The sequence below is a fragment of the Quercus lobata genome, chromosome 2, assembly GCF_001633185.2.
Source record: "Quercus lobata isolate SW786 chromosome 2, ValleyOak3.0 Primary Assembly, whole genome shotgun sequence".
NCBI lineage: Eukaryota > Viridiplantae > Streptophyta > Magnoliopsida > Fagales > Fagaceae > Quercus > Quercus lobata.
The window spans coordinates 69819388-69842353 of record NC_044905.1 but is presented as its reverse complement, the minus strand read 5'-3'; the positions used below and the strand labels follow the sequence as shown (position 1 = coordinate 69842353).

General features: G+C 36.5%; 1 protein-coding gene across 1 annotated transcript; it reads left to right on the top strand.

Moving 5' to 3' along the window:
• Positions 1-17551: 17551 nt before the first annotated feature.
• On the top strand, positions 17552-22703 carry LOC115976367 (transcription factor ICE1). The gene is made up of 4 exons (XM_031097597.1): positions 17552-18967; positions 19420-19644; positions 20723-20893; positions 22328-22703. The coding sequence occupies exons 1-4, from the start codon at positions 17804-17806 to the stop codon at positions 22409-22411; spliced, it is 1644 nt and encodes a 547-aa protein (XP_030953457.1). The 5' UTR covers positions 17552-17803; the 3' UTR covers positions 22412-22703.
• The last annotated feature ends 263 nt before the right edge of the window (positions 22704-22966 follow it).

The window sequence follows — 22966 nt, the reverse complement described above, 5'->3', positions numbered from 1 at the left end:
CACGAGCTGTGCAACCCAGATATTAATGACCTTACCCAACAAACAAGTGAACAGAATCTCCTGAACCCAACTTGCAAAGAACAAGCTAATATGCAAGCCTGTTTTATGAGCCAGTTACATTGTATGTTATAACTTGACAGAGGCAATTTAGCTGCCTTGCGTTGTTGCATTGCATGTGCTAGTGAACTTGAATTTTGTCTTTACTGAGTTTACTTCTCAACAATGTTTTAGTACTCGTTTGGTGTTGCATGCGAATTTGGTTTATGTCGAAAAGGACTGTAGGGTCTAGCTAGTTTATATACAGGAGATTCCATTCAGATGAGGATAGTAACTCCTGCTCTCTCACATTCTTGGGTAACTGATGTGTCTGAGGTATAGAGGATACATGTGGTAAAAACCAAAAATATATAAGAGAATTTTTTTTTTTTTTTTTAGAATTAGTTTTAAGCTTTTGATGATTGCTTTTTATCATCAAATTAAGGCACAAATTAGTTTTTTGGTGTAATCGGGAATTAAACCCTAAATTTCTTATTTAGTGTAACAAGGAATTTCATGAGTCAAGCTAACTAAATTCACAATATATAAAAGGAAATTAAAAAAAGAAATCAATAGTTTCATTCTTGAGACAAATGACCATCATACTTTAAGCTCCCACATTAAATTATTTTTCCAAACAAAACCTTATTTATGATCTAAACTCAAGTGTTGCATAATTTCTAAGTGTTTGGTACAATAATGGAAGTGTGTGAAGGATACATGTAGAAGTATGAGGTTTAATTTATTACAAGGATGATATTATAGTTTTTTTTTCCTCTCAAAATATATGTTTTGAAAATTTAAACTTGACCCAATTTTTCTTAAGACATTTTGAATTGCAGCGGAAGAGTTACTTAGCCAACTACTATTATCATTTATCAAATGGACAAATAATTTGATGTCAAGAGCTTGGCAACTTATAGGGTCTGTTTGAGATCCACTTATTTTACTGAAATTGAATTTTTTTTGCTGAAAGTACCGTAAATAAAGATAAAAGTAAGCTAAAATAGTACAATAAGATTCATGAATAGTACCAAAAAGTATAATGAGATCCGTAAATAGTAGTAAAAATAAACTGAATAGTAAAATAAATTGGTAAAAATAATCTTTGTCAAACAGACACTTAGTAGTATCGTTAGAAAGAATTTGAATTTAGATTTTCCCTCCCCACAAAAAAAAAAACAATATGATAATTTGCATTTGAATTCTTTGTTTTTTTTTTTTTTTTTAAGTGAATTCCTTAATGGTAAGAACATAATCATCTTCATTTCATTTCATTATGAAAGTTTATTTCATAATTACTACAATTTATTTTTTGAATCTTTTTTTTTTGAGAAAAATTTTGAATCTATCAATGCACATAGTGCCATAAAATGAATTTATTGAAAATGAAGGGTATCATTTTCCGAATAATCACCCACCTATAACTCCTTACTAAAAGTTGGAAGTATTATTTGTACGATGGTTCATTGTCTGGCCTGGGTCATTTGGGGATACATTAAGAAAACAAAACCTATACAAGAACCTTTTTGAGTGAGTGGGCAATTACTTAGCAAACAAATAGGCTCAAAGCTTTCTTGGGCTATTTATTTAACCTTTCATGGCAGTACTGGTACGGTTCAGCATGGTCCTCCTTTTTTAAGCTTTCATGGGCTCGTCACCTTCCTTCTACCTTCCTCCTCCTTTTTTTGTTTTCTCTCTTTTTTTCAAAATACCATTTTGGTCTTTGTCATCAACTCAATAATGGAAATTACTAAAAGTTAAAAAATCATAACTAAATTGATTCAAAATGTAGAAACTAAATTGACAGTAAACCGAAATACAATATAATTTTTTTTTTTTTTTTTCATTTTTTTGGTTTGGGAGGGTGTTACTACTTTCTATGCTTACAAATTCAAGTTCCTAAGCTTTTCTTCGTAAAAACTGGAAACGTTGAGACTCAAAAGAGCCATCATGATCAGCACATGGTGTTCCAATTGACTTGTCGGGCAAAAGGCCAAGTAACAAAACAAGCAATAAACGGCGGGTACAACCATGTCTTTTGGCCTTGCATGTTGTTGTAGGACCCACGCTTTTATTACTCAGTCCCCTTTGCTCCAAGTAGTTGCATGTGTGCCACGTGTGTGTCTCAAGTTATCCACACTAGTATCACGTGACTTCAGTTACAAATACAATAGTAAAAATAAATGAAAATTACAAAGTGAAACCACTCAAACCAGAAATATACGTTATGCGACAGGGAAATTTAGATTGGCCACGCAACTAGAGGCGCAGCCTGCTTGTTTTGCTAAACTACTTGTGAGTTTTGTAATCGATAATGATGCAGAAATATCAGTTATATAATGAGTTAAAGGTGTCTACGTTTGTCATGAACGATGAAAGGCACTGAAAACCAACAAAAAAGCGACTAGCTAGGAGGTTTTGGTCGTACACTTTTATTGATTATAATGTCAAGATCTTGAAGTTTGGTGAATCTGTTGGTTTAGAGAGAAAGAGAGAGGAAGAAGTGGAAGTGGAAGTGGAAGGGAATCAAGGCAATCGTTGAATTAAGAAGAGGGAATTGAAAAGTGGGATTAGGAGGAGTTTTCAAATTTGATTGGCGAGTAAAGTAGGTGCGGTGAATGGAAAGGAATCACGAGAAACTTGGGTTTTCTTCTGGAAAATTTATTCCGAAAGTTTTTTGCAATTTGCATTGCATGCTGCAAATGGCAAATGGGAGTTCTCTTTCTATGTGGAACCGTGTACATTACTTCCATGTTGAACCGATCAATTATTCCAGACTTCCAGTGTTTTGAGGCAATTAATGAAAGAGGCCATCTCTGCGTTCAAGTAGCCATGTTAGATATAAATTTTGGATCATGTTAAAAGGGGAACTTTAGGGAAATTCCGCAATTATTAATAAATCATTTTATGGAGGTTTTGATATATATATATTTTTTATAGAAATGTTAACAAATACCCTAAGGTCCCTAACAAATGCTCTTAGGGCATTGGTTTAGGAAATATTTTTAAAAGCATTTTATTGAGAGAATGATAAAACAATAAATGTTGTTAATAATTTTTTATATTTTTCATAAAAGTGATGTCAAAATTTTTCTATTATAGTTTATTAACAATTATCTTAAAGGCATCCGTTAACATGACCCATTATTTTTATAAGAAATATATAAACAGTCAATTTTTTTTTTTCTCTTCTCATAAAAAGTTTTTTAAGAACATTTCTTGAACTAATGTCCTTAAAGTATTTATTAATTTTCCCCATAAATTTTTAAGGGAAAAGTTAACCGATGTGCTAAGGCATTAGTTTAAGAAATATTTTTACAAATTTTTTATGGGAAAAAAATAACTGCCATTTTTGACAACTTTTATATATATATATATATATATATATTTCTCAAGGAAATGGTATAAATTTTTTTTCTAAAATAATTTATTAACAAATGTCATAAGGGTATTCGTTAATAGTACCCATTTTAAAATAATGTAACATTAAATATACTTTTAAATTTATAATGTTAATCTAAGTCATGAAATAGATCAATTTCAAATAAATTAGTATTTCATAATAGGTTCCGCTAACTTTTAGTTATTTAATTTGTGACCACGTGCAAATTTTATTTATCCCAATTCCAATGGTCAAAATGGATTAAAATGAGCCATAAAACAAAAAATAAAATGGAAAATCTTGTAAAATAAAATGAAGGAAAAAGGAAAAACCACTGGCCCTGTAGATCTGGCAGAGTGGTAGGTATATTTTAAAATTAAGGGAAGTTGTTGTTATTCTGTGTGTCAAAAATAATTGAATCCATGCATTCATGTCAGAAATCTCTCAACTCAGGCAGTGAAATGGAATTATGAAAAAACACATCGTCTATGTGATCTCATTTAAGGAAGGCTACGTACATATATCTACGAATCTATATACCTCCAATCAGCAATGCATGCAAATTATAAACCTATACATATATGTATAACAAATCTGCTACGCATGCACCTTCTTTGATTAATGATTAGAAGAGGTCCCAATGCTTGAATTGTCCTATAGCCACGGGTATATAGTTTAGTATAATTAAATTTAAGATGCCACCAAGTGATTCTCTTTTTACTAGCTTTATATCTAAAATATATTATCATGAGGTGATCAGGATATACGTACACATCGTCTTTGGTTTCATCCTCAAGCCGATGGACTTGTGCAAAAAGTACCATAAAGTATAAAAGGAAGCAAAGTGAATCTTTTTCTTTTACTAATTAACTATACTCCAATATATTAATATGTGTTTTCAGCGTTTGGATTGTGAAGAATAGATCCCGATATCTATTTTACAATATGTGAATGTCGAACTCACGAGTCACAAATGAGAATAGCTCAATGCAGAAAAAGCAAATAAAAATATTAACCAATGGCAATGAGAAGGCTTGGTGCTATCATTCAGGTATGATCAATAGATATACTGGCTAATTGGTAGTAACCGATTACAAATCTTATGTTCCAAATTTTATATTCCACTAATAAAATAATAATAATAATAATTTTTACTCATAACAACCAACCAAGTTGTGAAAAAAACCTATGAGATGGATGCTTATTTTCCTCAGAATTTGCTTTATTTTGACACAAATATACTATTGGTCTCTGAAATTTAGTTTATTAATAATTTTAGTCCCTAAAGTTTAAATTGATTGCTCATAGTCTCTAGGAAACTCAAATTGATCGCTTTTAGTCTTTAAAAAACTTGAAGTGGTCGATTTTAGTTCCTAAAAAACATGAAGTGATTATTTTCGTTATTCATTTGAGAACAATTTTTCTAACTTTTTGTTGAAATTATTACAAATAAAAGGTAAAACTCGTAAGACTCATAAATAGTAAGGAAAAAAAAAAAAAAAACAACAATAAGCTAGCTTATAACACTTATATATGGGTGGGTTTTGGCGTTAGTTTTAAGTTTTAGTTTTTAACTTTTATGTGTAACTTTTTAAAACCTCATTTTTCTCGCATTTTTTTTTTTAAACTTTTTTATGATACAAATATATTTTAGCATATTTTCAATTCATCAAAAAGTTTTCAGCAAAAAGTTAGGTAAGATATTTCCACAAAGTGATGGTATGTTAATTTTTATGAATCAATATTAATGTAAGAGAGACTAAAAGCAATCATTTAAAACTTTTGAGACTAAAATCGTTCATGGGCTAAATTTTATGAACCAACAATGGGTTTAAACATTTTATTTTCCTCTAAAGTTATATTTTAATGTGTAAGGACTCGATTCGTGACGAACCGTAACAGTGTTGGGTTCGCACGTGAAATGGCCCAAACAATATTATTTGTAGAGTGTGAGTTTGAAAGGTTAGGCCTTGGTCACCAGGTGGTGGGTTTTTAGTGGTGTTCATGCATGGTTAAGTTTTCTTCACCCCTCGAGTCTTTCTCCTGGAGGTGGGCTGGGAGGCTCTGGTTTTTGGCCATTTTTCCCAGCCCCTTCCTTGGTGCACCTATCTTTTTATTATATAGTCCGTCTTGGTTGATCCTAGCCCTTCACTTGTTGGTCAGGCAGGTGTTTATTTCTGTATCCATCCCATCAACCGTCCCCTCTTACTTTCTATTAGTTGCGTAGATCGAAGTTTACACCGTCCAAACGTCTTTTCTCATTAATTGGATCTGGGCGTTGGCAGAGGAATTTAATGCGGAGGGGACGCATTTTCCTTGATCCAATCCTATACCCTGCTTCCCTACGGGCCCCATTCCACACACATCCCCTTCAGGGGGCTGTTTGGGGATAGCCTCCATCAGGATATTGGTCTTCCTATTGAAGTTTTGGAATGCCGAGGACAGGGTAGTTTTTCAGCCATTCCCCTTGACACTCCAGCCATCGATTACTTGTCCTCGGCAAAATACCTCCTCGGCACGGGCCCTGGGCCCAGATAGAGTTTGGGCCGGATTGTAAACCTCCCGGACCCACAATAGCCCCTCAAAACCCTGTTATCCATCTTCTCGGACGGATAGGAGGGTTTTGATGACATCAGAGATCTGCCAATGCCTGTCAATCCTTGTCACTTATCGGTTCCCGAGGTTTTTCGTCTGCCCAAGGCACGTTCCTAGAGCCGTTGGAAAGCGAAACGTGGCCTCATTAAATACGGGCGGCTTTGTGCTTCCCACGTTCTATGGTATGATGGAAATCGAACGGTGGTGATCTTCTGGTCTTTTTGGGCGGAAAAAGGTGTGCAGTTACCCTAAAAAGTATAAAAGATTTTTTTGGGGATGGATCCGTCTCTTCAGTTCTACACTTAAGAGTTTTAGTGCGTGTATCCTGGATTCATCTGAACTTCCGCCCAAATTCAAGTCTATCTCAAGCACATAAAGCCTATCCGAAGCGTAATTCTTCTCTTATGTAAGTTCCCTACCTCCATTAACTCGTGCTTTTTCTTTTCTGGGTTTATTTCTCTTTGGCTCCCTTTCTTTTCCCGTCGCGGGTCGGGTTTGTTTAGTAAATCACAAAGATGACTAAGTTGAGACTGAGGAAGTTAGTCGATACTGAAGAGGCAATGAATAAGTTCATCGATGATTATAGGATTCCCCCCAACGTAAGTCTGGAGCACTGTAAGATGGGGGAATGGCACTATAAGAGGGGAACGGGCGCGGTTGTAATTCCCGTCCTCGCCTTTGTTGAGGGAGGTATGAGAATCCCTATGAGGCTAGTGATGAGGGGTTACCTCAGACATTTCCGTTTAGCCCCCACCCAGTGTGCCGGCAACGTTTTTAGGATTCTAGGTTGCGAGGACGCTTTAAATGAGAAGATGGGGTTAAGACTGACCCATCACGATGTGAACTGGTGCTATAACCTCCAAAAATTGAAGGGGAAATCCTACTACATGAAGTCGAGGGACGAGAGGGTTCGGTTAATCCAATGCCTCCCTGACTCCAACAAGGGATTGAACAAGGATTTCCTTATCGTCTCTAGAGAATGGCACGATGGCGATCCGTGCCCCATAGTAGAAGGAGAACCAGGTGGGGTACTGGGAACGGAAGGGAGATGACCCTTTATGCCATTCTACTATAATGTTGTTCGGTAACTAACTATGCATACGTGTTTGTCTTTTTGTAGATCCACACGCCCACACGCGGCATTTTCACTTAGTCAACCGGGCGGACTTAGAGACCGTTTTACAAGCGGCGGTTTTTGTGAATGAAAGGGATGGTCAAGTCCGAGCAGCTCACAAAATACTAGAGTACCCTCCTGTTCAGAAGTCATTTGCGGACGCAAGGCACGTGATCAGCGCCCGCCGTCCTTGGCTTCCAAAAATTACCGCAGTTGAAACGGGATTTTTAATTTCCCAGGAGCCAGCTGTCCCCGGGAACATCCCACAAGTGGGCCCCTCCTCGTCTCATCAAGTAGCAGAGGACGAAGGCGAGCCAAATCGACCCGAGGAAGGTTTTGGGGTATTTGACCAAGCCTACCAATCCGAGGATCCTCCTGGTGACATAGGTGACCCAGCCTTGTTCGAGGCAGAATTGTCGTCAATAGGCACCTCTTCTCAAGCCGAGATGGGACTCAAGAGAATACCTTTGACCCCCCTTCTCCAACTCCTGGAAGGCCAACCAGGGAAGGATACACAGGAAACACCAAAACCCGATGCTCCTCTTCCACCACCTCGGCCCATTACTATCCAAACCAGGTCATCCTCCACTAAGTCTCAGCCACAATCCACCCGCCCCGAACTCCCTACTTCCTCCCAACCAGCTCGGCCTCCTCGATCTAAGGGCGCTGATTCCAAGAGAAAGAGGAGCCCCAAGGGCAAGGACGTCGTGGACGAAGGAAAATCCCCACCTCCTAAGGAGAAGGAGGAGGCTCCACGCACTAAACAACTGAAGATCGGGCCTCAGAGCAAGGGCAAAGAAACTGCAGCCCAATCCTCCCAAGGCAAGGGAAAAGGGACTGAGGCTCAGTCCTTGCCGAGTGCCTGGCTTCCTGCCCCAATGCTTCACGGGGGTCGACTACTGGAAACGGCATCCCTAAGGGACCTCGGAGATGGCGAGGGTGGCTACGTGGCAGACGCATTAGGGAGAACCATGTTGCTCCCTAATGACATGGATGAACTGAAGAGAATGAGGTTGCAGAAGGTCTTCCTCAGTACTAAGAGGTACTTGGGGATGGTAAGATTTCTTAAACCCTAATACCTTATTAACTCTTGCCATTGGTTTACCACTAACTACATGCTCATCTCCCTTGCCAGGCTTTCCAGGCTACCTATAGGATGGAGGAAGAGGTGAATAACAGGAGTAAGGTGGCCGAGACCGAACACAAGAGGCGTATAACGGCCTCGAAGACTCTCGAAGCCTCCGAGGATGAATTGCCAAAGTCAAGGCTGATTTAACAATGACTATCCGTGAGAGGGATAACGTCTCGGCGGGCCTAGCCAACGCTCAAAAACAGGCCGAGGACCAAACAAAGCGCGTACTCGAAGCCGAGGATTAGTTGCGAATAGCCAAATACCTGATCGAGGGTTTAAAAAAGCAGCTGGCCGCGGCTGTGCATGACAAAGGGGTAGTGGAATACGCCCGTGAGGAAGTCCTAAGGGCTAAGCAGGAGGCCGAGTTTGCTAGGAATGAGGCAGAGGCTGCCAAGGAAACGGTCAAGGATGATGGTTATAATATGGGAGTGGCTGAAACCCAAGCCACCCTTAAGGCCCAGATTCCTGGAGTATGCAGGTTTTATTGCTCTCAGGTTTGGGAGGAGGCACTGAAGCGAGCTGGGGTGGATGCTTCATCTGACCTGTGGAAGGCGGAGAACGTGTTCTACCCTACAGCCATCCGCGAGGTCACTTCCTCTAGCTCTGTGGCTACGGGTGACCAACCCGAGGAAGGGGTCACTCAGTCGGAAGACTTACAGGCCAGCGGCTCTTCTGGCAAGGCGCTCAAAGAGGGAGAACTTCAGGATGTGATAGTGATATCTCAGCATGTGGATCCTGAGGCACCTAAAGAGGTTGCTGAGCCCGCGGTTGGCATTCAGGTGTCTAGTACGGAGGAGCCAGCCACACTTGCCCAGCCGCCACAGGTCATTCCCCTTACTGTGGTCCCCCAGAGTACCAATGCTGACCCTGTTCAGCCTTCCCCAGAAGGGACCATCCTCCAGGGCGTCGAAGCTGATCCCGTTCCTTCCTCTCAGGACGTGACCGACGAAAAAGTAGAAAAGTAGAAATCCTGGCTAGGCTTTTGTATCCGATTCTAATTTAGCTATTAACTTGTTTCTTTTTATTTTGAAAACTTTCTAATCTGTTGATACTTTGCAAGCGTTTGAACATGTATATATAAAATCTTGCTTTTCCTTTTTCCTTTTGGTTATTTGTTAGCTACCCTCGTTGATACGTAATATTGTTTATGCATTCTACTCTGATTCATTTTAACATGTACGAATATTTGTGCATGCAATACCTTTAACATCATGTTTCAAAACCCTAGCTTACTTGCACCTGCAGAGCCTTTAGACTCATTTCTAACCCTCGTTCAACTAAGATATAGGCATCACTTCAGATATTGCATGCAACTGCCAAGTCCTGCTTAGCACTTAAGTTTCATCCAAGTAGTTGGTTTCCCCATAGGCTTGAGTCCGAGGACCATGCAATGCCTTGATTCTGTCCAAAACCTAGTTTTTCTTCATCCAAGTAGTTGGTTTCCCCATAGGCTTGAGTCCGAGGACTATGCAATGCCTTGGTTCTGTCCAAAACCCAGTTTTCTCATTGCGTGGGACCTTGGCTTTAGGGGAGTTAGCTCCTCGACCGAGCCCCTAGAGTTATCCATGCGACTAACGCTACCTAGTGTAGCCCCTAGTCAAGAAGCGTAGCCCCTAGCGGAACTTTACACTAAAACTCTATAACCAGTTGTTAGAAATGACGAAGGAGTTGTTAGAAATGACGAAGGAACTCTCTCAACCTACCGCCTATACCAACACACAAGCCTTTCCCACAGACGGCGCCAATTGTAAGGACTCGATTCGTGACGAACCGTAACAATGTTGGGTTCGCACGTGAAATGGCTCAAACAATATCATTTGTAGAGTGTGGGTTTGAAAGGCTAGGCCTTGGTCACTAGGTGATGGGTTTTTCGTAGTGTTCATGTATGGTTAAGTTTTCTTCACCCCTGGAGTCTTTCTCCTGGAGGTGGGCTGGGAGACTCTGGTTTTTGGCCATTTTTCCCAGCCCCTTCCTTGGTGCACCTATCTTTTTATTATATAGTCCGTTTTGGTTGATCCTAGCCCTCCACTTGTTGGTCAGGCAGGTGCTTATTTCTGTATCCATCCCATCAACCGTCCCCTCTTACTTTCTATTAGTTGCGTAGATCGAAGTTTACACCGTCCAAACGTCTTTTCTCATTAATCGGATCTGGGCGTTGGCAGAGGCATTTAATGCGGAGGGGACGCATTTTTCTTGATCCAATCCTATACCCTGCTTCCCTACGGGCCCCATTCCACACACATCCCCTTCAGGGGGCTGTTTGGGGATAGCCTCCACCAGGATGTTGGTCTTCCTATTGAAGTTCTGGAATGCCGAGGACAGGGTAGTTTCTCAGCCATTCCCTTTGACACCCCGGCCATCGATTACTCGACCTTAGCAAAATACCTCCTCAGCACGGGCCCTGGGCCCAGATAGAGTTTGGGCCAGATTGTAGACCTCCCGGACCCACATAATGTATGTGAAAGAGGGAGAGAAGGTTGATGATTTTGTTTTATTTATTTTTAAAAAAATTTAGTATACATTTATTAGTGAATGAGTAACTCATGAGTCATCATGACATTATTTACTTGATCTAATTAACACAAATTATTAATAGTCGGAATAAAGTTATAAAATATATTAAAGCGAAAGTTTAATAAAGAAATTAAATTATCTTTTAATTACACTATTTAAATTTTGTAAATTGTCTTTCAATTAGATTTCACATCTATATCATACTCTATATAATAAAAATTATGTCCTAAAAATAGCGTTTGCGTCATGTAGCTATCATCTTCTTATCAAGTTAAGTTAAGTGGCCTTTCTCACAAGTAAAAAAAAAAAAAAAAAAAGTTAAGTTAAGTGGCCACCCTCTCTCTGCTCCAAGAGATTTTAACTCCACTATTAAAGACTTTAAATCAACTATGCACCAGTCAACTATAGGTTTATTAAAGACTTATTCAATTTGACTAACAAAACTTCGATCACAAGTTACACAACTCAATCTTTTGTTGTCTTCCGCTCATATGGGACGATCTTTATCGTTTTCATCGTTTGTTGCCTTCAGCAAGTGTTTTCCATACCTCCTAATTGGTCAGGATTTGGATTTTTTCTAAACTAAATCATTAATGTAGGAATCAAATTTATTTGTCTTGATTATTCTCCCCTCCAAAGCATTTATTATATAAGCTTCCTGCAACGCACGAACCTTGAACTATTTATATTTATGTAATATATTAAAGTGAAAGTTCTATAAAGATACAAATTAAATTTTAATAATCCCTCCAGTTTTAACCACTTGTAGTTTATTTTATTTTAAATTCATATAAAAATACTTCTAACTCATTTAATATTAACACAAAATTTCATACCAAAGTTTATTGTTAATTCAAGTATAAACTTCAATGAAAAATTTATCATGTTCTAAAAAATTGATAATTCCTTTTCGACATATTTTCATAAGTGCTTTAATTTCGTGGCGTGCTCTTCAATTTAAAACTAAAAAGAAAAAAAGAAAAAAACATTTGCAACCCATTAGAAACTAATCCAAATTATCTTACCAAAACTTATCATTAACTCAAATATAAAATTTAATGAAAAATTACCATGTTCCAAAATTTTTTTTTCAATAATTTATTTATTTTTTTGAAATAGTTTCAAACTATATTGTCCATTCTTGATGATAACTCTTTATCATCTGATTGAGACACCAATTGATTTTTGATATAGGCGGGGAATTAAACCCCAAATATCAAAAATTTTACTAATTAAATTAACTAGAACCCACAATTTTTCAATAAATTTTAATAATCCCTTCAGTTTTAATTACTTGTAGTCTATTTTATTTTAAATTCATATAAAAATACTTCTAACTCATTTAATATTAACACAAATTTTCATACCAAAGTTTATGGTTAATTCAAGTATAAACTTCAATGAAAAATTTATCATGTTCTAAAAAATTGATAATTCTTTTTTGACATATTTTCATAAGTACTTTAATTTCGTGGCATGCTCTTCAATTTAAAACTTTAAAAAAGAAGAAGAAGAAGAAGAAGAAGAAGAAGAAGAAGCATTTGCAGCCCATTAGAAACTAATCCAAATTATCTTACCAAAACTTATTGTAGGGCCAGAGAATTTGTGACTCTGGCCCACTTTACCTTAGGGCCCAAGGCCCGAGCCGAGGAGGGATATAGTCAATGACATACAATGAAAAGTCCAAATAGCCTTGAGACATAGCCAAGGATGACTCTGTCCTTGGCATCCCCAAGGCACTCCTAAAAGAAAGGACAAAAACGGTATAGGAACAGTTTTGGGAAAAACCGGACACATCCGCGTTGATAGAGAAAGGACCCTTGGACAATATGGCGACAAAGGACAAAGGAAAGGCTGCCATTATTGCAATTAAATACTCTGCGCTAGACAGAGCAATACTTTTCAGCTTTTACAACCACTCCCAACCACTTTGGGTATGAGCTAATGGGACAAGTATCAGTCCTGGAAAGTTGAACCTACACGTGGACGTTGGAGGAGGGGTAAATGCTAATATAAAAAGAGAGGTAAGCAATCCAAAAGGAGGGGCTGGGAAAAAAGGCCAAGAGCTAGAGCCAGAGCCTCCCAGGCCGCATCGAGGAGAAAGACTTCTCGAGCGAACATGGTTTAGTTCTGTATGAACACAATGACTAACCATCATCCGGTGACTAAGGCCTAACCTTTCAAGCCCACGCTCTACAAATTATATTGTTTGGGCTCTTAACGTGCGAACCCAACATCATTTTGGGGTCGTTACAAATTGAGTCCCTACACTTATCATTAACTCAAATATAAAATTTAATGAAAAATTACCATGTTCCAAAAAAAAAAATTTTTTTTTTCAATAATTTATTTATTTTTTTGAAATAGTTTCAAATTATAGTGTCCGCTCTTTCTAATAGCTCTTTATCATCTGACTGAGACACCAATTGATTTTTGGTATAGGCAAGGAATTAAACCCCAAATATTAAAGACTTTACTAATTAAGTTAATTGGAACCCACAATTTTTCAATAAATTTTAATAATAACTTTTTTTTTAGAAGATTATTAGTAACTAATTTGTCATATCTTATTCAAAAGATGCAATAAACATTACCAAAACTTAATGTATCATTATTAATAAAACCTACATCATTACCAAAACTTAATGTCTTAGCAAAAATTACCAAACTTAATGTATCATAATTAAGAAAACCTACATCATTAAAAAGTAAAATCTAGGTATATAAATAGGTAATGGCTTTTAGTTAACTCAATTAATAAAGTTCATTTTTGTTGAATAAGGAACTTGGGTTTGAATTTTGCATACATAATAACTAATTAATATCTTGATCTGATAATAAAGAGTAATCAATATTAAATAAACACTATATATTTAAGTCTATATATCTATTAAAATGTCTTTTTTTTTTTTTCTTCTTCTTAATAAAACAGAACAATTAAGAGTTGGGAAATTTTTCCTTGTCACTGAATAACAATAATAGGACCCACTAAGAAACGCGTGACTCCTTTTGATTGGCCAACATGTCACATAGGCTTAGTGGCAATTTGTGATTTGTTAAAATTTCCCTCTCTACAATAAGAATTAAGGATCTATAACCATATACTAATATATATATATATATATATATATATGAACTTAGCATATTGAATATTTAAATGTAAAGCATGTGATCTTTCTTTGGGGATAGAAAACGTCAAAAATTCATTGCTTAAAAGTAAATTTACATGATCCTGGACAAGAGTTTTTTAAATGATGTCTGGACATTCTTCCAGCCATAAATAACTCTGTCAATCGAGTCAATACCCTAAGCATTTTTTTTTTTGATAAGAAAAGATAGATAATTTAATTAACTACTAACAAGTTTGTTACAAAAAATGCTAGCCTTATCAAGAGCTAACAAACTGACCACCACAGGCGGTGGTTCAACAAAAACAACAAAAGAGGAAACAACACTTGATCCCAATTTAGCTAGTGCGTCTGCACATTGATTGGCTTCCCGATACACGTGTTATGTCCATTTGTTAGAGATTGCTCTGTACAGACTCCTGCAATCAGACAGTAAAGGTTCCATTAACAAATTTGGCTTATCACTAGATAACATATGAACAACACTCAATGCATCTAGTTCAACAATCAAGTTACAAAGCCCCAATTCCTTAGCAATGATGAGACCATCTCTGGATACCCTAAGCATATTTATATAGATATGCCACTTCTTTTTTTGAAACATATAGATATGCCACTTCATTACACTATTTATGCACAATATTAATAATAAACCACTACCGAGATGTCCTCAAAGTGTCCTTGGCTTGGTCTATAACATGCTCTATACGAGCCAGAAAGTGACTAGTAATTCAGATAATTCATTAACAGAGCTTCCTTCAATGATTGTGGTCAGGGTGGGCTCAACCCCTAAGTCACAAGGCAATGACCTATGATCCTCAAATGAAAGGAGGCACTATTTATGCACTATATTAATAATAAACCACTACCGAGATGTCCTCAAAGTGTCCTTGGCTTGGTCTATAACATGCTCTATACGAGCCAGAAAGTGACTAGTAATTCAGATAATTCATTAACAGAGCTTCCTTCAATGATTGTGGTCAGGGTGGGCTCAACCCCTAAGTCACAAGGCAATGACCTATGATCCTCAAATGAAAGGAGGCACTATTTATGCACTATATTAATAATAAACCACTACCGAGATGTCCTCAAAGTGTCCTTGGCTTGGTCTATAACATGCTCTATACGAGCCAGAAAGTGACTAGTAATTCAGATAATTCATTAACAGAGCTTCCTTCAATGATTGTGGTCAGGGTGGGCTCAACCCCTAAGTCACAAGGCAATGACCTATGATCCTTAAATGAAAGGAGGCACCTATTAGCCAATATTATATACTATATTTATTTTGTTTTAAAGTGTAGAAAAAAATAAATAAATAAAAGCAGCAACAACAATAATAATAACAATAATTAATAACTATTGTTATTGTTATTATAGATTAAGGCCCCTCAACTTGCAAAAAAATAATAAAATTTAAGGCCCTCTCTATTGATCAATAGAATACATTGTTTCTTAGTCTTACAGTATAAGAAATTTTAATTAAAGCTCAAAAACTTTAATTTTATTTGAATGTTGTGCACTTTATTTGTGCGTTGTCTCTATTTGCGGTAATTTAAAAGTGTGAAAATTTCAAATATCCCAAACACATGAAGGGTGAACAAGTTCTTCATTTCTCTCTATATCAAAATTAAAACCAGAATTAGAAGTTTTCTAAACAAATTCATTATTGAAATCCAACATTCATTACCTGGTAGCCACTTAAATAGTTTTCTAGACAAACTCATTTGCCTACATTGGCTTCAACAGGAGTTAGGCGTGTACATATCTTTTGCTACTCCTATATATTGTGACAACAAGAATACTATTCATATATAATTAATAATATATATATTCCAAGAATGGAACAAGCATATTGAGATTGATTTTCATATATCTTGTTTGGCACCACCTCTTTCAGGGTTCTCTCTAGCTGATTTTTGTTGCTTCTTAAGATCAGCTTGTAGGTATCTTTACAAAGCCACATCTTCCAAAATGCTTTTGTGATGTGGTTCCCAAACTTAGGTTAGTCCCTGATCTCAACCCTCTTTATACAGGCCTCCTTGTGTTCAATATTATTCATCTTCTATGCATAGAATTCCTTCTCAATTTTAACCTGATCCAATCCTCATTATACAAGCCTCCTTGTGTACAATATTATTCATCCTCTATATAGAGAATTCCTTCTCAATTTTAACATCTTCTATGTAGCCCCTCCCTACTACAGCTAATATACTGGCCTTCTTAAATAACTAGCTTTCAACACCATTTAAAATGAATTTTTAATCAAAATAAAAAGTATAATAGATTATTAAAGTTATTTAAAATAGCTTTACAACTTATTGAAAACTTTGGCACATTGTTAAAATAATAACACAATAATTAATGATTACATTTTTTTTTTGTAATAATTTTGTAATCAAAATAATATTTTAAATGATAAATTATTCCATTTTGTCTCATAAATTTTAGGTAGGTTTGATTTAAATCCTTTAAATTTAAAAAGTTAATATTTGGCCCTTGAAGTTAAGAAAATGGAATTGTCCTTCCATTTTTGTTTTCTTTAGTTGACTTACATGATGCTGGGGCACCTTATTTTTTAAGGGTCAAATTCAACCAAAGACAAATGTAGGGGACCACAATTGAACCAACTCTATATTTAATAGACAAAATTGAACCGACTTCATAGGTGATGGTATGAAATTGTTTTGTTTTAAAATGTCACTCTTTTTTCCCGAGTTTTAAAAATGTTCACTTAAAAAAGATAAAACTTTCCTAGGTCGATTTAATTTAAATACCCACCATTTCAAATAGGAGTCTACAAACTTAAAAATGAGGAAAAAGTATCTCTTGTTGTAATAATAACCGAATGAGCAAATAACATGTGAGGAATTGGTATTATTTTTACCGGTTACATGTGTAAGTTGTAACCACACCCATAGTTACACACTTAACCATTACATTCCCATATGGCTACTAGAGGTTATAAGAATGCTTGCTCTATGTATGACTTATTATTCTTTATTGTTTTTCGTTTGTTCATTATAGAACTTAACTTAATGAGAATAATTATTTTTATTATTAGAAAATGGGGTGGAAAAAGAAGAAAGATATTGGGTCTATCATGAAACCAAGAAAATATTTGATATCAAATGATACTATGTTAGCGATATCAAAATCCAATCAGTATGAGATATATCAGTAAAAATAACTAATCTACTAACAATTGAAAAACATATGTTAGTGGATAGTTTTTTTTGCACATGTGTCTTTTGTTTATTAAATTTTGATACAAATGACGTGGTATCATTTAATATTAAATACTTTTTTCATGATACCGAATAATAAGATTATTATTTATTTATTTATTTATTTATTTATTTTTAGTAGAGATATTGTATTTGGTAATCCAATTTTTTTTTTTAAATGACAAAAAAAAAATTCAAATTGGGTTATAAAAAAAAAAAAAAAAACTCAAAACCTAAAAGATGTCTCTTTTAAAAAAAAAAATGAGGATAAAGAAAGATTGAAAGGAAGAGACAAAAGACGGATTAGAAAAATAATAGTGACCAAATTGGGGGATAAAGTCAAATAGGGCAAAATTATTAAAACAAGCAAATTAAAGTAGCATTTTAGCAAGTGAAGCAGACGCATACATAGATAATCAAAGTCCACACACAGACACCAGTCTCCATACATTTCTCTTTTTCTTTTTCTTTTTCTTTTTTAGTGTCCTTGACAATTTTACATTGTACATTTCATTTACATAACGTTTAAACACTAAAACACAGATAGATAGATACATAGAATCTCTCATCTCTTTCTTCTCGCCTATGATGTTCTGAACTCTGAACACTGATCCATACATAAAAAGCCACTCTCCTTTCCCTCTCTCTCCCTCTGAAAAGAAACGCAGGTGAGAGATGCTACCGAGAGCTACAAACGGTGTCGTTTGGACAGAAGGAGGAGGAGGAGAAGAAGAAGACACAGCGTCTTGGAACAGAACCAGCAACAACAATGAAGGAGAGGCTCATAAGGACGAGGACAACAACATGGGTGTTCTAAGTGGTCCTCTCTCTTCCTTCAAATCCATGCTTGAAAATGAGTGGTACATCAACAGCGCTCTCAACCCATCTCATCAGGAACTTCATCTCCATGGCCTTCCAAACCCTCAAGATGTTAGAGACATTGGTTTTTGCTCAAACCCAAGTGACAATAACAGTCTTCTTTTGCACCCTTTGGATTCTTCTTCTTCTTGTTCTCCTTCACAGGCGTTCACTCACCCATTCTTGCCTCAGAAATCTTGTTTCTCTTCGCTTATCAACGCTGTTTGCACCAACCCTTTTGACAATGCTTTCGATTTGGGCCTCGAGACCGGGCTGCTCGGCCCGTTTAACCCTGGTGGTTCTGCTTCTAACTCCTCTGCTTTGATGGGCTTCGCTGGGTTGAGTTCTCAGATTGGTGGTCACGAGCTGAGTTCCACCTCCGAGTTTCAACAGCCAACTCGGTTGCTTCCTTTATCAGACAACTCTGCTGGACTTGGTGGTGGGTTTAGCCCTACGGGTCTTGAGGGTTTTGATAATGACAATTCAGTTTCAGGGAGTGCTCTGTTTCTGAACAGAGGAAAGGCTCTGAGACCCCTTGAGGTTTTCCCTCAAGTGGGTACGCAGCCCACACTGTTTCAGAAGCGAGCAGCTCTTCGACAAGGTGCTGAGAAGTTGGGAAATTTGGAGATTTCGGGCGGGAGATATGGCGAAAATTCGGAGGAGGATTTGGAGAAGAGGGGGAGGCGGAAGAAGAAGAGTAGTGAGGAGTGTGATTTTGAGGAAGGAAGCCTTGATGTTTCGGGTTTGAATTACGATTCTGATGACTTTAATGAGAATGATAATGGTATTGGAAAAATGGAGGGGAATGTTCAAATTGGAAGGAGTAATTCTAATGCCAACAGTACTGTTACTGGTGGGGGAGACCAGAAGGGAAAGAAGAAGGGTCTGCCAGCAAAGAATCTTATGGCGGAGAGGAGGCGAAGGAAGAAGCTTAATGATAGGCTCTACATGCTTAGGTCTGTTGTGCCAAAGATTAGCAAGGTATTAGTCTCATCCTTTATTCGATTTTGTATCACTTATATCATTTTTTAGCTTTTGATTAATTAGTATTTCCCATGGATTTTACTTTGTCTTGGAAGACTACTAAGTGGCATCGATAAGTTAGCACATACCCGAAAAAAGGCATAGATAATTAAGCATGTTGAGTTTATATGTACTGTATGATAGAAGAGATGAGAATGATGCCCCTTTATATCTTCACCCCAGAGAACTTTGAGAAATCTTAAACAGTGTGTTAAAGTCAGCTAATTTAAATTTTGAATTGATTTTTCATCCATTTTATGTGAAATTCTGGAATTTTTGATATCTAAACATCTTGGGCCAACGACTGTTTTTGGAGTTTATCATTATTTGGGTGCTTTTAGGACTTTTTGAGATTATAATCCTTGATTTGTTGGTCATAATTTCTGATGATAGTCCTTATCTGTGCATAGATGGATAGAGCTTCAATACTTGGGGATGCCATTGACTACTTAAAGGAGCTTCTGCAGAGGATCAATGATCTGCATAATGAACTGGAGTCAACCCCTCCTGGATCTTTGTTGCCATCTTCTACAAGCTTTCATCCTTTGACACCAACTCCTCCTACCCTTCCCAGCCGTGTCAAGGAAGAACTTTGCCCAAGCTCCTTGCCAAGCCCTAAAAGCCAACCTACAAGGGTAACTTTCACTCATCTTTGTATTCATTTGATGTTTTCAGGTTTTTCATTAATTACTCGATGCTTATAAATTTGGAAATGTGCTGGTATCTATCATCTTTCTTTTGTTGGAACTCTTACCTACTTAACAAGGACATTGATGCAAGTGTTGGCGTTAATTTTGAGACATGGGTTCTGGTTTTGCTTTTGAAGGGGTTGAAAAGCGCTTTAAAGCTCTTTTAGCTGAAATTGTGAAACGCTTGGAAGTTTTTCTAAATAGCTTTTAAGGTGGTCCTTAAAAGCTGCAAACAGTTTTAAAAGCTAAAGCTAAATTTGGAGCTTTTAGGGAAGAGCTCTACAATTCATCGTTCATAGTTTATGAATCCAAAACTTTAAAGCACCATTCACTATAACTTGCCACACGCTCGAAACACTGAAGAGCTTTTTAGTTGAAGCTCTGTATTGCAAAAGCTCTACGATTAACTCCCTACCCCTAAAGCTCTACTTCCTACAGCAATACAAAATGGGCTAAAAAGAATGAGTTAGAAATGTTTATTCATGTTCATATAGCATTTTTACTTGCATCGCACAAAATGGAAACAAATTATGAGTGGAGTGTGCATGTTACACAGATTTGGACTCTACCAAATTTGTTATTACTCCGGTAGGGATCAAAATTTTACTTTGAGCTGATATGCATGTGAAATTGCTTCTTGGAAACTCAAACAAAGCATTTGCAGTAAATATGCCAATATGTGTGTGTGTCGCTGTGCAAACAATGAGGTCCAATGATTTGCTATCTGTTTATAATAAAATGTGAACTTTTCAATGTATAACACACGCTGCATGGTCCTGTCCTGAGATGCTGTAGGTTTTATTGTGTATAGGATGAGAAATATATTTCTTTTCTTTCTTCCATCCTTTGAACTAAAACTAGGATGTTAGTGAGTCAAAGTTGCTTTAAATAAAGCCCGTGCATTAAAATCACTAAACCTAATTTGTGATTTTATTGAGTGTTTCTTGAGTATACCAAATCATTTCTTGTGGTAATCCAGGACATTGGCTTGACAAGTATGTTATTTGGTTTCTGTATTTTATAGGTGGAGGTTAGGGTAAGGGAAGGGAGAGCTGTCAATATCCACATGTTTTGTGCCCGGAGACCAGGTCTCTTGCTTTCCACTATGAGGGCGCTGGACAACCTGGGATTGGACATCCAGCAGGCTGTGATTAGTTGTTTCAATGGGTTTGCTTTGGATGTCTTCAGAGCTGAGGTATACTTCTTTCTCAGATACCAAAAGTGAGGCTTTCACTAATTTTTTGTTGTTGATTATATTCTATTTTTGGTGCTTTGCACCTGCATCTTTTCATGTTCTGATATATTGAGCACAATGTATTTCCAAATTGTTGCAAAATTCCTCTACTAAGAAGTGACTTATTTATTGCTTTTGAGTTTTACAATAATGATTTTCTAAGAAGAAGATTACCTATGCAGAGGCAATTAGAAGCCTTGTTCCCCTGTATGGATTATACTGAAAGCATGACCTTGGTATTGAAGCAAATTTCACTTAAGATGCGGACAAAACCCAGAAATTGAGAGCCCATTCCCCCCTTGTCTTATTGAATTCCCTTTTTCCAGTCTCTGATTCTAATGCAAAGTACCACTTGTAGGCCATATGCATAGGTGATAGGATTGTTGATCATTTTTTTTTATAGATCCATTTTGAGATCATCCAGACTTTTTTGATAGGTAGATCATCCGTATAGATGTTCAAACCTCTCTCTCTCTCTCTCTCTCTCTCTCTCTCTCTCTCTGTCTCTCTCTCTCTCGTTTATACATATTAATACTACTTAATAAGTCTTTTAGCTTCCCTTCAATGTCATTTGTTTGAATTTACTTTTAATAAGAAAAGGTTCTTCAACAGATTGTTACCAATGAGAGTGCCAATATTTGCATGTAGATGACCCTCTATGCCATTTGAATCTTTTTTTTTTATAATTCATTTATCATGGAGATGGATGGTGTTTGGACACCCTGCAGAATATATTCTATATTTATTCCATAGCCTTTGAAGGCAATAACTCATTTTTATTCCTTAGGAGTGAAGCCACTACCAAGACCAATAATAATATGATATATGAGAGATCAATTATTTGAAAGAATTAACAATGCTATAAGGCGACAACATATTATTGTGAAAGAGAGAATGGCAGTCCCTCAATTGGTTTTTTTAATAGCTTAAAAAAGTAAAGATTGGCTGAATGGGTGGAAAGAGAAAATAAAGAAGCAAAAACATTTAATGCCTACAGAAATCTATTTTTCTAGATAAATTGTTTGACCATATTGTCTGTCTTTATTGATTCCAATTAGACATGCAAGGCAGGTTCTTGATAATTTGAACAAGCTTCACATATAAACAGATGATTGAATGTCAGGTACTCAGGTCACAAGCTTGGCTGATACTAGATTCTGTAGTAATGCGTATTAGATTTCTTAGAAATCCTGTGCAATAGAAAATGGACCTTCTTATCATATTTTTGTTGGTGGCATCCTAAATTCCTAATGCATAGTTCATGGAGCTTCTTCTATTGTAAATTGTGGCCTGCCACTTTTTTTGGTTTTTCAATCTAGAGTGTTATCACTTATCAGTTTTTAGCCAAGTGTGGTCATCCAAAGACTTAATTTCCTTTTTTCCTTTGTTCATCAGCAATGCAGGGAAGGCCAGGATGTCTTGCCTGAGCAAATCAAAGCAGTACTTTTGGATTCGGCTGGCTTCCATGGTATGATGTAACCCAAGTGCTTCATATAAATGGAGGAACTAACTGTAGTGTTGTACCTCAAGTAGCTTGTAAATGCATTTGCTCCTCATTCCTATTGGTAAAGGTACCCACAGACCAAAGTCAAGTAGATCAGCTAATGTTCGAAAGGTCAATTTGCTATCATTAGTGGATATGTTTTGTACTCATGCTTAGAAGCATAGCAAACTTACTGTGTTGTCTTAAGTATCTTTAGCTTTTAGAATAAAATCATTTGCTGTCGGCATATTCTCTATGAATAGTAGTTGGTTACAATTTTTCTTTGCACGTTTGATTCCCCATGCACCTTTTATGCCTAGTTGTTCTGGTTGGCATTTTCCACATAGGATAATTGCAACAAACAATAAATCAAATTTTAGTTGGTATTTAGAATAGTGTATAAATTCATCATTTCATAACAATTAAGCTTTTGTACTAGTAGTAATCTATATATATATATATATAACCGAAGTCTTTGACTTTTGGTTGCTAGCTCCACAATTTTACACATCAGCACCAATTTTTTAATGCTCATTTTAAGTTGTCGATTA